The sequence below is a fragment of the Artemia sp. Qi Xiang Cuo genome, chromosome 14, assembly GCF_049724085.1.
Source record: "Artemia sp. Qi Xiang Cuo chromosome 14, ASM4972408v1, whole genome shotgun sequence".
Classification (NCBI taxonomy): Eukaryota; Metazoa; Arthropoda; class Branchiopoda; order Anostraca; family Artemiidae; genus Artemia; species Artemia sp. Qi Xiang Cuo.
Window position 1 is genome coordinate 58803799 of NC_142807.1, and position 18098 is coordinate 58821896.

The 18098-nt window shown below is 35.4% G+C and overlaps 1 protein-coding gene across 1 annotated transcript in view; it reads right to left on the reverse strand.

Moving 5' to 3' along the window:
* LOC148944699 (ubiquitin-protein ligase E3C) overlaps nucleotides 1–18098 on the reverse strand; it is a 103553-nt gene that overhangs the window by 76495 nt on the left and 8960 nt on the right. Inside the window, exons 3-6 of the mRNA XM_089100233.1 lie at nucleotides 15071–15326; nucleotides 13093–13228; nucleotides 9225–9439; nucleotides 2829–3040 (exon numbers count right to left, since the gene is read on the reverse strand). Coding sequence (XP_088956359.1) covers nucleotides 2829–3040; nucleotides 9225–9439; nucleotides 13093–13228; nucleotides 15071–15326 — 819 coding nt within the window. The remainder of the gene's footprint in view (nucleotides 1–2828; nucleotides 3041–9224; nucleotides 9440–13092; nucleotides 13229–15070; nucleotides 15327–18098) is intronic.

Consider the following 18098-nt stretch of genomic DNA (forward strand, 5'->3'; position numbering starts at 1 on the left):
CAATTTAACATCAGTATTTTAAAATTTTCTCTTAGATTTTAAATATGTATCTCACAAAAGTATCGTTATTTTGAAACATCTTATGCACTTCCTTCAAAATCTAAATGGAACACTACCTAAAGGAACTATACTTGTGATGGGAAGGATGTGTCACAAAGTTAAATATTTGGTTAAGAGAAAAAGTTAAAAATAGAAAAAATTAGGTTTTCCCTAATTAGCAAAGCGACTACCGCTTCTCTGCGCCCTAGACAGCAAAGCGTACCCTATATTTTGATGATTTTGGGGTAAATAATCACTTCCGGGATATTAACTTTTTGAAGATTTATTCAAGCTCACATAGCAAGCGAAAAAAAATGAATGGAGAACCGATTCAAATATCCCTCAGTTATATCACCTAAAACGGCGTAATTTTTTCCTCGTAAAACTCTTCACAAATTTAATGTTTGTTTTTAATTAAACATTACTTGACAGGATTGATTATCTAGGGAACAAAAGAAAACAAATAGGGAGCAGATTTACACGTTCCTCAGTATTACAGACTCTAATATCCAATAAAACGACCCAAATTTCAATTCGAGCTTTTTTAACAATTAATTTTCTGTTTAATTTTAAAATTCTTTTCAATTTAAACAAGTTAATACAATTAGGTGTATTAAATTACAAAGCGCTAGACTACTTTCACACTTACCAATAATTTGTTTGTATAATTATTTATTATAAAAACTACTTCTATAGTAATTAAGGCAAGGGCGCATCCCGGATTTTCGCTGGGGAGGGGGGGGGAGGTTGTTACAATAAAACACTTTAAAAGACAGACCAAAAATTTTTTCATATGAATTTTTGTTACGTTTTTACGACTCGGAAATTTTTTTTTGAGGGGGGGGGGATCAAACACCATATCTTTTTCCGCTGGATGCGATGTTGAAGTAAGACCATTTATTTATATCCTAAAAATACTAAATATACACTCCCTCCCCCCTTTTACAAAAAATGGGCTTTGGCTTCATACTGACAACGTCGGTTTTTGCGCCCTCCCCCCACCGTCACTACCACAGAATAAGTAAACAAAAAAACATTTAAAGAATCAGTTTGGCACCCTCTCAGAGGCTGCATCCAAGGACAAAGGTGAAAAACGGGACCTTAGCATCCTTACTTTTTTTTTCAAACATCACCATTATAGACCAACTTTAACATCAAATCATTTTATATCCTCTTGAGTTCTGGAGGACTTCTTGTCGACTGACCTTAATGGAAATTTAAACTATCCGAGGAAAAAAATCAAAAACTAAGATATTAACAGAATTTGAATTTGATATCAACAGAAAGGGAGAGGGTATCAAACCAATTGGACAGTAGGTTCCAGCTACTTATTGTTATAATTCTTTTTGCTTCATTTTAATCATAGCAAAGTTGGCTACCCAACTTTGGTTGGGTAGTTGTTGGGTAGTAGTTGGGTAGTATGGGTAGTCTTTTTTGTTTCATAGTTGGCTCTAAATTTACTTTTTAGCTTCATTTACAACAACTTATTTCATATGATGCAGTTGAAGCAGGAGTAAATGACAGTTTCTGAATGGAGAACAGATTTACATATCCCTTAGCAATTCATCCTTTAATATCAGCTAAAATGACGTAATTTTTACCTAGTAACACTTTTAACAAAGCCTTATTGTTTTTAGTTCAAACATACTTGACAGATAATTTACTGTTTATCACGTAATAAATCGAAATAAGCCGTACCGTTGTCCGAAATTCGGTCACCTCATTTTTATCAATGCTTGAAGTGGCAATGCTTGTGTTCAGAATGCGGTCTCCTATCTTCTCTCTTATTACTCCTAATTTTTAACCAATTCATGCCCTACCGTAATTTGCGCTCCCGACACTCATTGTTTTGTGTTAAGCTTTAGTTTTTTTACTTTATTTTTATTTTGAATTTTTTAACCGCCACACCTTATTTATGATTTATGACTTTTCCTACTTATTCCATATTGTTTTTTGACGTAAAGGCCAAGATTGACTGTTTTTCTTGTTCGAACCGTATTGTAATTAGAACCTTACATTATCTTTTCTTAAAAGATATTCCAAGTAAATTCGAACTAACTGTCAAATCCGGGCATCCTCCCTATTTCATTACTAGCTTATTCATCCCGCGTTACTATGATCTCAAAAGAAAAAAAAATCAAGAAAATTTCTCCCACCACTCCCAACTCGGAAGATTCTTCCTGTGTAAAATCCCCCTCTGAGGATAATCCTCCTGGAAAATCGCTTTCCGCGTATTAACAACGATCGTATTTTTAATTTTAAAAGCGTTTGAAAAATCACCCTTACTGATGGTTCTCTCCCCGAAAAGTTCCTCTCCGCGGACCCTCTCTCCCCCGGAAAATGTTAGCTCCCCCCCTGGAACAATTTTACCCACATGTAAAACAGAGATCGTATTTTTAAATTTTAAAGTATTTGAAAAATTAGTTTATGGTTATTAATTTATCCTTTGGACGTTGTTGGATAATTAATATTTAGAAAATGTTAATAATGATAACGAAAGCAACTGTTAAGTATTTATTTTCAGGGGTCTCTAATTTCAGTCAGCAAAAAAGTATTAAGAGGGCACAGTGGATGGGGATTTATATAGATAAAACCTTTGCAAGAGTGTACTAAACAACTTCTTAAAGTTTCTTTGCTTGACAGTATAGTCATGAATACAGGGGATACACACAAAAATACATTCGATTTTATTTACACAGACAAGTTTCATTATTTTTGCTTAGTTTCAGATAATCTTTAGAAATACCTGATAGGATGTTATAGAACGGATCCAGAAACTTGCCTATTACCTGTGCGTGTTCATTAGAATTGATTAGCCGCAGGGAGTCATCATTTATAAGCTTCTCGTCCAGGTTCGTCATTTCTTCACTAACGTCCTCTTCCTCGAAATCTTCCTCTATTAAATTTGAATCTTCTGTTTCAAATGCCTTCAGACCAGTCATTAACTGTGACAATAAGGGCAAATATACTCTACGAATTTCAGACAGACTCTCTGATCTTCCTAAAGAAAGAATGTAGCTAAATCATTACAAAAACTTAAGCCTTTAGAAATGGTAGGTTATCATGGTGAATCAAAGGTGTTGACAATGTTCAATCGAAGTGCTAAAAATCCAAGATGACGACCAAAGTTGATATTAAAAAGAAGCGATGGCAAAAGTCAAGAAAGAAAAAAGAGGAATATGGTGAGAAGAGAGGAGATACTGAAAGACAGAAATAATAGAGAAAAATAGCGAAAGATAAAGAAGATAGAGATATATACGGAGAAGGGGAGTTCATAACTATGACTAATTATTATGTATTATAGAAGTGGCTGAACTTTTGCAACCCCACTTTTCAGGCTGAGGCGTCAATTTTTTAAAATGCATGGGAGGGGGGGGGGGAAATACACTTTTTAAAATCTAGGAAAGGGACTATTTCGTCTTTTTGCAATTAGTTTTTCAACTAAAATACCACAATACCATTCTTAATAAAAATAACAAAGTATTTTTCAACGAAAATACCAAAACGTGTTATCCAAAATCCCTCCCACCCTCAATTGTCTCCCTGTTTTCTTGATGAATGAAATAACAAACCTTACTTTAGAGTTGGCAAAAGGGTAACTCCCAGTCAATCACTTCTGAAATCAAGTGAGCACAAACGACTGATCAGTTTGTGTTGGTGGGGGGGGGGGAATCAATTTTAAACATTCTGGAAGTCTCTTTATTTAGATTTCAAAAACTGCACCGCGGTGAAGTTTTGATAAGGATTATGTTTTGTTTCGTAGCTGGGAATAGAGATGAAACTTTCGGGAAAAGTTAGCTTTAAAAGTAAGTAAAAGCAGCTTGTTGTTTAATAGAAAACTCAATGATCGCGCGGGAGAAGTTAAACTGAACGATCATGTGGCCTTAATATCAAACTGGCTTTGCAAAATAGCGCGGAAACAATCAGGCGTTAGCAATAGCACAAACAATGACAATAACGTTTATTAATGCAAGTAAAAGCAAGTTTGTGATGTCTAATAGAAATCTTAGTGAACACGATTGACCAGTGAATTTGGCGGTCACTCGAATTCGGCATTGCGTTGGCTTTGCAAAAGAGCGCGTAAACAATCGCAAAAAAAAAGAAAAAAAAGAGAAATTCTCTTATTAATGCAAGTTAAAGCAGTTTGTTGTGTTAAAAAGATTAGTGGGTGATCACATTGGAGCGGTTAATTTGGCGACCATGCGGATACAGCATCATGTTTGCTTTGCAAAAGAGTGCGTATACGATATTATGCCGGCAATTGTGTTAAAGAATCTTCTGTAAAGAGTCAAAAAACAGCAACAAAAAAAGGCGGAGAATCAGTTTGTTCTTATTTAAATTTAATCGATAATAGTCGTCTCAATCATAGGCAGCGCGCTAGCGCTGCCTAAGTAGAGAACGATATGGGCACAATGTGTTTTTTTTTTCTTCTTCTTCAGTCATGCACTTCGTATCGAAGGAGATGTCGTAGAAACTTCGAAAAGGGCTGATTTGACTTGATATTGGAGTGGCTAGTGCCATTTTTAATAGTCGAAAATTATTGGAGGGTACCTAGTCCCCCCCCCCTCACGCCCATCATTCCCCCAAACATATCCAATCAAAATTTTGAGATGGCCATTTTGTTCAGCGTAGTTGATTTCCAGATAAAAAATATATTTTTGAGGAGGACACTCCCCCACAAACCTTGGGGCAAGGGTTTTAAGTTATGCCCTGAGGGCATATAAGAACGATGTTGGCACAATGTACTATTTATTATTTTTTTTTTCCTTTAGAGCTGGGCACTTCATATGGAAGGGGTCGTCGTAGAAACTTCAAAAGGGGCTCATTCGATTGGAAATTGAGAGTTCTAGTGCCCTTTTTTATAGTCAAAAGTGATTGGAGGGAAACTAGCCCCCCCCCCCCAAGATCAACATTCCCCCAAACACATCCTATCAAAATTTTGAGATTGCCATTTTGTTCAACGTAGTTGATTTAAGTATAGAAAATATGTTTTTGAGGAAAACACTCCCCCACAACCCTCAGTGCAAGGGTTTTAAGTTATACCCTGGGGGCATATAAGGTTTTTATAGAAGGCGTTGTCGTAGAAACTTCAGAACAGGCTCATTCGATTGGAAATTCGAAGGGCTAGTACCCTTTTTATTAGTCCAAAGTGATTGGAGAGCAACTAGCCCCCCTCCAAACACCCATGATTCCCCCAAACACATCCAATCAAAATTTTGAGATAGCCATTTTGTTCAGCGTAGTTGATTTCCAGATAGAAAATATGTTTTTGAGGAGGACACTCCCCCACAACCCTCAGGGCAAGGGTTTTAAGTTATGCCCTGGGGGCATATAAGGTTTTAAAGAAGACATTGTTGTAGAAACTTCAAAAAAAGCTCATTCGATTGGAAATTCAAAGGGCTAGTGCCCTTTTTAATAGTTGAAAGCAATTGGAGGGCAACTACCCCCCCCCCCCCACGCCCATCATTCACCCAAACACATCCAATAAAAATTTTGAGATAGCCATTTTTTTCAGCGTAGTTGATTTCCAGATAGAAAATATTTTTTTGAGAAGGACACTCCCCCACAACCCTCAGGGGAAGGATTATAAGTTATGCCCTGGGGGTATATAAGGTTTTTATGGAAATCTTTGTCATAGAAACTTGAAAAAGGGCTCATTCAATTTGAAATTCAAAGGGATAGCACCCTTTTTAATAGTCGAAAGTGATTTGAGGGCAACTAACCCCCCTCTCACCCCCACTATTTTCCAAAACACATCCAATCAAAATATTTAGATAGTCATTTTATACAACGTAGTTGAAAGTTTTAGAAATTAGGTCTTTTAGGATGACAACTCCTCCCCCCACAGCCCTCAGGGCAAGGGTTGTAAGTTATGCCCTGTGGCACATAAAGTTTTTATTGAAAGCGTTGTCGTATAACTTTGCCCTTTTCGAAGCCCTTTTCGAGGGAATGGGCGCTTTTCGAAGTTTCTACGACAACTTCTTCGATACGAAGTGCCCTGCTCTAAAGGAAAAAATTAATAAACAATACATTGTGCCAACATCGTTCTTATATGCCCCCCAGGGCATAACTTAAAACTCTTGCCCTGAGGGTTGTGGGGGTGTGTCCTCCGCTTTACTTAGTCCCCTTTTCTTGTCTCGTTCTCTAGTGTCCCCGTTGTTTACTTAGGTAGCGTGATCGTCCTATCTATTATTAATACAACAACTTTCTATGTAAACCTTATATGCCCCTAGGGCATAACTTACAACCCTTGGACTAAGAGCTCTGAGGGGTTATCATCCTAAAAAAATACCTAATTTCCAGAACGTTCAACTACGTTGAACAAAATGGATGGCTCAAAATTTTGATTGGATGTGTTTTGGAAAATGATGGGCGTATAGTCGCTATACAATCACTTTCAACTATTAAAAAAGGCACTAGCCCTTTCAATTTCCAATTGAATGAGCCTCAAGGACAGAGGTCCTTGCTTCGGCCTTGCAGCGGGTTGCTACAGTGGAGTTCGAGATCTGGGTCCCATATCACCAAGCTTGTACAGGGTTACAAGCTTGGTAAGGTCACAAGGTCTGGGTCCCATATTACCAGGGTTACTCATGATACACCTAACGCCGTAAACTAAGTTGCGAAAGAATAGGGATCTACAAAATATATTTGTGTTTTCCGCTGCATAGCATTGTCTTTGCAGGCCCATCTTCAAACAATACAGATTTAGTAGATCAAAAATTACATTCTAGAACTTGTATTAAAAAAATAAGACTAGATTGGTATCTATCACTAAGATCTTTTGGTGTCAGAACAGATAGCATTCTGTCACATAAATCCCAACTCAATTAGCTCTTTACCTCATTTCCTAAATATGTTATTGAGACCCAACTTACTGTTGAAAAACTAGAAAGAAGAAAACCAAAAACGCAACAACACAAATTGACAAGAAAAATAAGTGGCAAAAAGAGAATACTATTCATTTTATCAAGACGTTTTGTGCTAAATTTCTGTTAAACCATATTACAGTAATCACACAGACATATCGTATGCTTAAGAATATCAGCTTTTAAGAAGAAGAGAAAAGAAAATAATCTAATTTTTTTTTCTTCTAAGTATTAAGGTTTTTTTTTCCTGTGCGAGTTGCTAAGTATTACGATGTTGTTGATTCAATGTCGGACAACAATTTTGCTATCATTCTGTAGCTGAGATTCAGCTTTCTTACTTACTTGTATTTGCAGCAGGATCAGACAAGGACGCCTCACCTGGCATCTAGAAGACTCCACATGGTTGACTCCCATTTATTGCGATCTTGAAGCTAGCTCTTAAGCAAACTGGAGCCAGCAGCTCTCCCACTTTCTGCCCAACTTTCGGAATCGACTACTGGTATCAGGGTCGTTTTGACGGTTGTCCGCCAACTCTTCAATTGACCGCCAGGACATGCAGTCAATGGGTCTTCTCAAACATGGTCAAGTCAAAGCAGTCTTCTGTGCAGTATTCTGTGTTTGGCGAACATGTCAAAACGTGACAAACGTGACAAATCAGTATTCTGTGTTTGACAAACCTAGCCATGGGCTTGACGTTACCACATCAGCATCTAAGATTCTGTCGGAGTATCGAATCTTCAGAACTTTTTGTAAACAGCGATGGTTAGAGATCATCATCTACCTGATTATATTTGCAAATTTTGCCCTGCATTATTTTTAAACTAGAAAACACGTTGAGAATTGTCAAGAAGGGAAAAATTTTCCCTATTTTTCAAAAGATAAGATCATTCTCTAAAACAAAATTCTGAGTAACATTATTGTTCTAACTTGGTCAATGAAAAGAAATTAAAGCGCTGAATCCAACCATATACCATATACATATCTAGTCTTTTCGGTGTAAAATTACAGCTGTAGTCTTGTCACACAACCACCAGAATAAACCTTAAAATGAATAATATTGGGCTACCATCTAAAAAGTATACATAAATACATCAAAACAAACCTTAAAATATTGGAATAATCCATTCTTAATAAACTTAAAGAAATGCATAAAAAAATGTCAGACATATAAAAAAATAAAAATTTTACATTTTTAAAAAAATTTAACTAAATATTGGAAATTTTATAGGCTGCATCATTCTAAGCGCCAAAAAAAAAAAAAACTGCACAAAGAGCACTCCTGAGCGCTCTCATCCTTTTCCCAAAAATTGGCCTATATAAGGTTTAGTACCAAAAATGAACTCTTCTTTAACTATTTATTTTGCAAAAACTTAGACCTTTTTCACTTGCGGACAAATGGTCCCCCTGTAACGCAGGTACTGATCTACCGATTCTCTGCTTCCGGATGGGAGTGCTATGCGTGATTGGGAGGCACACCATCCAAAATTTCACGTGTTTTCCCCCAAGAAATCTCCTGGTGACCATTTGAAGTTGAGTCAACTCTCGCTGAGCTTAAAGAATCACACGGCTGACTCTCATCTCAAACTAAATAATCAGCGACACCAGGACTCGAACCCATGCCTCAAAGGACATGCGATTGTAAATCCAGCGTGCCAACCAATTATCTCGAGTACTTCAGATAAAAAAATATGAATAGTACGTAGAAAAAACTTTTTTTTGTAAAAAAAAAGTTTTTTTTTGTAAAAAAACGAGTTTTTGTTTTGTAAAAAGTATCCCCCTTGACAACCCCTGGAATTTCAACTTAATACCCTCAGCCGGTCATTGAATCTTGCTGACACGACATTTTGACAACAAGCATGCACAGAGTGCTTTTTATTGTGTTTAGCATCCCTCTCAAAAGCTGTAGGAGGCTATGTCATCCGAACAGACGTTGTTATTTGATCTTAGACTATTTTGAACAAAATGGTCCTTTCAAAATTTTGATCAAATTTTTTTTGAAGGGAGGGCAACTATAGAAGACATTGGAGGGGGTTGACAGCCTTTCAAAGACTTTTCAAAATCCCCCTCGACATGTCTTGAAAGTTTCAACTAAACACCCTCAGCCGTTCTTAAAATATTACACATCCTCCTTTTTGATAAAATGGTTGAATATAGTGCATTAGTCTAACTTGCCCCTCAACATTCTCAAAAATATAAATCATACAATATATTTCATAGCCTGCCTTTCACAACAAAAGTACATACAATGAATAATGAAATGTTGCAAATAATGTTGCAATATATGCAATAAATGTTGCAAATATATGAAAACAAACTTACTAAAGCTTTTGGTGCACAGGTACAAAATCGAATGCAAGATCCATGGTGTGGGTTCGAGCTCTCCAACTCTTAGCAACTGTTGCGTCTCAACCAAAATTTCAGCCAAAGGCAGCTTTGATCCAAGACTTGACAGAGAAGGCAAAATGAAGTTGCGTAGGGGATCTGTATAAGGTTCAGCTAAGACAGGACCAATCAAAGCCCTTGCAGCATCTTGCCTAAAAGTGTGTTTTTAATAGTTATTTATACTTTAAATGCCAATCACTCCTGATTTTTGAAAAACATTTTTTGTGCAATCAAAAATCAATTTCAGAGCCCTCGTAAGAAAAAAAATTTGGAATGTTCAAAAAGCAAAAAAAAAAAAAACATTTGTGAGTTTTGTATATGCAAGTTAATTTATTTTAAGTGCGTGCAACTTATGCACACGAGTCTAACTCTGTATTCCTGCAAGTCTCCTCCTGTGCTTGCTGGAGCACTAAATCGTCGGCGACCAAGACTATATAAATACTTCCTTCGTGAATTCTTCCTGTACGTCATGCATTACAACCGTCTTCCTGTGTTACACATATCACAAACTCTGGCTAACTTATTTGATACATTTTACTGTACAAGAGGCATTCAAAGACGCGGAATTTCTGTCAACTGAGATGTACCAAACATTTTGTAGAACTCTGAACTTTATACTTGCACACAAGTTATAATTGCACTTTTTAAAAGGCAAAAAGACTGTTTAAATTTTGTATAAATTTTAAGGATAATGAAAGCGAATTCAGCTAAAAAAAAATCCAGGAAAGCTCCATCTCGAAAGCCTCTTCAGTCACGACTACGTCCCAGCGCATTTTTAATGTGTTCCAAAAAAAAAATCTGAGAGAATTTTCGTGGGAGTTACTGCCGCATCAACCTTGTCGCCAAAAATTAGCCCCATCTAAAATTTGTTTATTCCAAAAACTCAAAGAACAGTTGAAAGGCATCCATTTTAATAGCACTACTGAAGCAACACACGAAGCAAAATTATGGCTCATAAAAAGGGTCTCCAGATTTCTTCAAAATGCTCTAGAAGGATCGAGGCACCGCTTGGAGAAGTGCTTTGATCTTGCTGAAGATTATGTTGAAAAATACATCCATGGTAAGCAAAAAAAAAAAAGAACGACAAATTTCACATATTGTTTGAACTTCCCTTACAAAATTACGCATATTTGAAGTTGTGTAGATTTTTCTTTCAATTTCCTACAAAATAGTTTTCGTTTTCCGGGGTTACAACTTAATCGTTCATGAATAAAGGATATATTTCACAAATTGCTCCCATTTACAAATTCTAAGTGCAGAAAAGTACTACTTCTTGACCATCCTCAGCACCAGAAAAAACTCACTTTTAAAGAAGTCAGAAACCTCTGTTTTGGTGGTTTTGTAAGGGGGGGGGGGTTAGGTGATATGGACCCGATTGTAATTGGTAGCTGAAGGATAAAATGAACTGTATCAGGCTCTCATTCTAAGCATTCATTCAGTTGAGGAACATATTCTGTTCAATAGACACACAAAAATTTATTTCAAAGGGGCCGATATTTTCAGAAAGAGTCTAGAAAATAGTTAAAATATGCAAAAAAACATTTATAATTAAGGTATATTACTACCACTACTACTACTAACAACTCACTGCAGCACCAAGGCGCCTGAGGCCAACACAGCTACGCATGCTCCTCCTCCATCCCAATCTATATAAAACTTCACTCTTGAAACCCTCCCAAGAATTTCCCAATTCCCTTAAATCTTTCCTTACGACATCCTCCCGCCCCAACCGAGGCTAAGCCCTTGATGGTTGGCTGAAAAGAGCAATCTGTCATTCTTCATCCGCAGAACGTGTCCTAGCCGTTTCTACCTTCCTCTCATTATACTACTAGAAAGTGTATATTTAAAGAATATTATAATACGCTATTCAATTAAGAAGAAAGGTTATGCGCATGCTATGCAACTAAAAAGCTACAGTGTTTCCAATTCTACAGTTTTTCTTAGATATCTATGGTTTTTCTTTCTACCTTCCGTTGGCTAGAGTTGAAATTTTTTCGTAACTGTTTGTAATAATAAATGGTAATTTTACCTTTCAGTCCATTATGGTCAGCCCTCCTCTTTACTCCATAAGACCGAAATATTTCGAAGTGATAAATCGCTAGCACTTGGGAAAATGTGATACTTCTCTGGCAAAGACAGTTGTACAGCTCTTGTTTTGAGTCTGAAGTGGATAGTAAGCTTTGGTTGTTTTACTTTGTAGACTTCATCTGATTCACCTAGACAGAGACTAGGGTCTGACAGACCGAGAGCATATTGGTTGGGTATAGGAAAGGAGTCCTATACTAAGAGAGATACCTTCCTTGAGGAAAAGGGAGGGGATTTTCGGAGCTTGACACCTGTGGCCCTTAGCGTGGCGTTTTGGACCAATTAGTATGGCGCTTACATACCACGGGAAGTAGCCTACACTTTAAAAATCCGTGCTGGATATGATATCAGTGAGGGAAGAAATTGTAGATACATTGTGACCGCTCGATCGCGTTACTATACTCTAGCAGCACCGACAGTGGTGGCACTGGTGGCACTAGAAATATCATATAGTGGAGGAAGAGACCATTCTACCAAATAGTTAACTGATAAGTAGATTTTGCCGTGTTTTTGCGGATTCTTAGTTAACTGAAAAGCTGACTACGAAACTACTATTGAGAATTCTTTTATCTAAGAAAATACAATCAAATGCAAACCGAATATTTTTTTGTGGCAGCTTCTGACAGCAGAAATAAATTTGCAACTTATCGTATTTCAATTAATTAATTTGTTGGTATAAGCCTAGGGAGAAGGAAACATGCTAAGAAAACAATTCTTACTTCATAATATGCAGAATAATTATAGTTAACGCACTTTGCATGCATCTAACCTTTTTTTTTTTAATTTTTCTAAGAAATTTACCAATATTTCCCAATCACCTTTGGATAATTTTGAAAACTCTGCTGAATGCAGTACTGTCAACTGAAGATTCTGGCCGTTTTCTGAAATAAAGCGCTATGTATATTTTTTTTTCATAGAATTGTCTTTAGTCAATACATTTTTTTCATCAATTTTGTGTTAACGCCACTGCAGTTGCTTTAACCTCTTCTATAAATAGTTTTGTGAAAAATGCTCGGTTTACAGGATGATTTAAAACTAAAGAAAATCTATTAAAAAAAAATGATAAATATAAAAGAAAAACTGGAAAAACACTGAAGTAAGTGAAGATAAAGGTTAGCTGCAAATAAAATGCGTTAGCTATTATTACGCTGCATATTATGAAGTTAAAATTGTTTTTTTAACATGTTTCCTTCTCTCCAGGCAGTTCTCTAGGCTTATAGCAATTTATTTTTCCGTTAATTATTTTCATTTTAAATTAATTTTTCAATGTTAATTTTCTGTGATTTTGTCTTCCAATAAGTTGTCCTATAACTTGAATCTGCGGTAAGATATTCGAGATTTAGCCTTTTATGCCCAAAAGTTAGAAGAGCTATCTCTAACATCAACGCTGCTTCCACCATAATAAGAGAAGTTTCTATCCCCTTAAAAACCTTTTTGGACATAGTGGAATTAAACTGGAACATTAACCTGATCTCTATTTATTACTTTTCTGTTATTTATTACAAAGGGAAACTTTTTGGGCTTCGATATACGTTGTCTATCTATCTATGGCATCTAAAGCAAACAGGATAAACTAGATACAAGGAAATACGTGAAAAGGAAGGCCTAAAAACACAGACAAAAAGAGAAATAGGCTTAAGACAAAATTAGAAAAAGAACTATTAAATTAAGGGCAGAAAAACTACTGTTTGGCAACCTCTACTCAGGGAAGAACATTTACCTTATGCTTGATAGACTGAAAGACTGTGAAATCATTTCAAATATAACAGCAGAAATTGGGGTTGGTGGCTTGATCGTCTCTTCTATTGGAGGTGGTATTTTCAAATCGGCCAGAGTTCTCATCCCTTTCATGTAACCTAAAATAATAATGAGCTTATAAAACTAAAGACAAAAAAACTGTGAAACTAAATTTGTAAATGGGGCAAAAGAGATATAGATGCTCTAAAGCCGTGATTCCCACCGTGGGGCGCACGTCCCCCTGGTGGGGCACAGCAATGTTTTGGTGGGTCATAGGCAGGGCGTGCACCCTTTGGCTGACTATACTTAGAAACTAATTTTTGAAAAAAAGAACATAATCACGTAAATGACGTCACATTCATCTCGTGAAAATCACGTAAATGACGTCACATTCATCTGCATTTAAAGAGCTAAAAGAGATACACGATAGTATTGCAAAAACGTTATGCATTAAATATTGCAAAACTTTATTGCAAAAACGTTATGCATAAAACACATAAAATGTGTTTTATGCACACAATATTTTCCATTAGCGTAATATATGCCTTGACGGGACCCGAAAAAAAACTAAATTAATGGCTTTTAAGGTTCCTTTAGACGAATACACGTAAAATTTTCAATAACAAGATTTAAATACCAAGAGGGGAGGTATCAGGAAATGGCTTGGTGGGGCATGGCCCAAAATCGGTTGGGAGCCACAGCTCTAGAGCCATTGATGGCTCACATGACATCGACGATTGCGGAAATACAGAGAAAGTCAAGAAACTTCAAAATTTTCAAATAGACCTTACCATTTGTTTGTGATTACTAAAATAATTACCGCTGTTTAGCATTACAAAACCTCTCTCCTCGCCCCAAGAAGTGAATCTGGTTATCCATGAGCTCTCAAATTCTTTGTCTTGCTTCTTTGGTTCATAAATATTATACATGAATGTCTAACCTACAAAAATTATACATTATAAATGATATATTTTTGCCACAACATTTGTTTGGCCAGAAATGTTGAACTCTGTACAATCCCAACCTAAAATCGATCACCCAAAGACGGTTATAATAGTGCATTTTCAAATATTAAAACATTGTACAAGAAACTGTATTACGAAAGATTATATTCTGTAAAATTCTTTCCTTTAGTACTTTAATCTAAAGTACATTAAAATCTAAAGAGCGACTTTCGGTCCAAGACCAAGTGAATTAAAATTGATATTTTTTACTTTGTTACATTTCGCTAAAATTAAAGCCGCAAGCAAAAGAAACACAAGACCTAAATAAAAAAGCCAAACCAAGAGTGGTGATTCATACTGTCGCGTAACTCATGGCAACCTTGTATGTATTTAGGCTTGGCGTGGAGTAACCATAAATTGACTTCCAAACATTTTCTCTCAATCTCTGGAAAGCAATTCATATGACTTGTTTCATCAAATCTTTTTGCACAATTTGTCTTGCTTTGTTTAAATCAAAAGAAGAATCTTAGGAAATACGCTGTTGTGAGCATGGATACAGAAAACACTACTAAAATAAAATATTTAAGAACAAAAACAAGGTATAAGCCTATAACGAATCTTTCAACATCCATATTGGCAGAGTAAGCTAGATAACGGACTTCATCAATTTTTGTGCCAACCGATAGCAATATTAAAAAAAAAGAAAAAAAGTGCAATCAAAACATGGCGAAAATAGGAAAACTGCTGTAAAATCATACCCTAGCTAAATTTAGAAAGTTAATTTCCTAAATCTATAAAATGTCGTGTATCCATAGGTTCATACTTTTAAAGAGATATCCGAAGGTTCTTCTTGGGGACAGGGCTCTGGCACATAAAAAAAAATAATTTTTGCAGAACGTCGTTGATATCACTTTTTCCTCAATATGTTCTTACTAGGAAGACTATCCGCAATCCCAATTCTTGAATATAAATCAGTTTACTTCGTAAAAACAAAAAAAAATAATATTTATTTCTTACCTAGTCTAAAAATAAATCGATAAAATTTCTCCATAGCAGAATCACATTTGTCCTCTTTTACTTGTGTAATGGCTTCCAAAAATCTATAAAATCGGGCGAGAGGCACCTTCCCTTCTTTACCTTCTCGAAGTACCTTTATGACATAGTTTAATACATGAATTGTAAATTGCGCTGTGCGATAGGACCATATAATACTTATAGAGCACCCGCTTCTAATCTGTTGAAGATTTTTCAACGCCATCTCTGACATCTGTCTCTAGAAATGAATCAAATTAGAAGAATGGGAAGAAAGAAATGAAATTAAAATTATGGTGATTGAATACCACTAAGGAATTGAGATTAAAACACGAGAACTACGCTGAAAACCTCCAAGGATTTGTTAGGGTAAAACTTTCTGTATTCACATCATAGGAGGTCGGGGAGACCAGGCCCCTTACCCCCTGCGTACATGAACTCTGAGCATAAGGTCAAAGATTATCCTCCCTATTATCAACAGCAATATTCTATATGAGTAATCCTCTGCAGCTAGAGAGGGAATAAGATGAGGGTTAAATAGTTCCAACTAAAAGGCCATTAACTGCTAAGAGAAGAAGAAGAACATTGAGAGTTAGGAAGAACTAGTAATTAAAATATGAGAAGAAAGCAAAAATAGAAAACGAATAAGTGTAGACTTCTATAGTGCCTGTACATTATGATGCCATGGCCAAACACAGAGTGACACAACTAAATAAAACAAACTAATGTTCACAACAAACTGATTTTTAAGCAGTTAAAAAATGCATTAGTTCACAACGCCCATTAGTTCACAGTGATGCCATATTTTATATTTTGGGTTGTTTTTTTTTTTTTTTTTTGCCTTTTTTGGGAGGTTATGTTCAGGATGAAAGAATGGTAGGTGAAAGTTATTGGTTATTGCTACTTAAGTAGACTCTATAGAAAACCGAGGAGTTTTTTCTTCTCTGTAATTTTAAAAAATACAATTTTTGATGATTTTAAAAGGTTGGGTAAATTTGTTAGAATGGTCACGGCGCATAGAAAATTTTTTATTTTGACGAATTGTGAGTAGTTTTAGATTAGTGAAGTTTTAAGTTATTATTAACTTTGTGCGCGAGTATTGTGTAATATTATTCTATGTGTCTTATTATGTGCGTTTTGTTATTGCTGTGTTATTATAATGTTGCGGTATCGCTATTGTTATACATGTTTTATTAAGTCAGTAAGTTTTTTTTTTTTTTTTTTTTTTTGCTTTTAACATGGCCCGAAGAGGCTTTTTTAGCAATAAAAACCTAACCATTCTAATTTTTTAATTATTTTATTTTTAATAATTATAAATTATTATTGCCAAATGTGGTGTAAACAATAATTTGTGTATCTCTATATGGCAAAAAGCATCTGGGGCTCAATTGGTTATAGTATTGTTTTTGTTTTGATAAATTCCATTTCATTTTGTATTAGTGTATTTTATTGTATTAGCCTATATGTTGTGTCAGTCTATATGTACATATCATTATATTTTATTTTTGTTAATTTATTCGATGCATTGATTTCTTTACTACAATGTTTTAATAAGTTCCATTTCATAGTCTACAATTTGTATTAGTGTATGTTATTGTATTAGTCTATATGTACATATGATTGTATTATATTTTTGTTAATTGATTCAGAGTAGAAGAGTAGAATATTTTTATTTATAACACATACATAAATAAATGTCACAAAACAGCGCACATGCCTGGTGGCATATTTTAGCGCTGAAAATATTGCCAACGAAAATACACAGCCATTTTCTAACTAAATTTTACAACATCGAAAAAGGAAACCCTAATGAACAAATTGCTTAGTATTTCATAAGATATTTCTTCACCAGTCTTAGAAAATGTCGCTGCTTGCTGCATTCTCGAACTGATGCTGGAATTGAGTTCCAGATTTTTGGCCCAGTGTGACGGATGCTGAATCCCGCTCTCGATGTCGGGCGAATTTCGCACGAAAAGACTGAACGATACGTAGTAGGATAATTATGAAATTTAGAATTAGATGGAAAAATGCCAGAGAAATTTACAGGTAAATTACTATATTGATAATCGTGACAAATACTAGAGATAGAAATTAAATGAAGTTGGTCAAAAGAAAAAAAATCCTAAAGTCCCATATAGGTGTCTAACTGAAGATCTGCAATCAACATTAAAAAGAATCCCCATTGCTTTATTCTGAAGTATTTGGAGAGATTCGAAAACAGACGAAAAGGTAAATGCCCAAACCAAAATGCAATAGAGAAAATATGGGTGGACGAAAGAACAATAAATAGATTTTAGAATAGCTTTAGGAAAGAAATAACGAAGACGAGTTAGCATGCCAATATTTCGGGAAGTTTTTAACGACAGTGTTTATACATATTTATGAAACGACAAATTTTCATCTAAAATAATCCCAAAATATTTGAACTGATCTACCCGTTTTAATTCAAGACCATTCAAGAAAAGAGAAAAGCTATCTGATACTACTGATTCAGTTCGCGAAAATACCATATACTGGCATTTTTTTTTCATTAAGAGCTGGGAAATTCCTTGAATACTAATCTGAAACAGTTATTAGCGTGCTTTCGAGGTTCTGGAAAAGAACTGATAGGTCCCGGTGAGGAAAAAAAATTACTACAACAACAACAAACATCGAAATTTTAAAAAGAGATAAAACATCTGGCGAATCATTTATAAAAGGAAGGAATAGAATAGGCCCAAGGATAGAGCCCTGAGGCACTCCGTAATTAATCGGAAAAGTTTTGGAACGGAGATCATGAGATTTATCAACACAATCTAGTTGTCTCCCAGAAAGGTAAGATGCAACAAAATTAACAGCATGTGTTGAAAACTCATAAGACTTGAGTTTAGAAAGAAGCAACGAATGATTTACGGTGTCAAACGCCTTGGCGACATAAGAAAAATCGCCAACGCGTGTTGACCATCATCTAGTGAATTATTAATATTTAGTTAAAGCTCATGAATTGCCAGTTCAGTTGACTTTCCTTTTATAA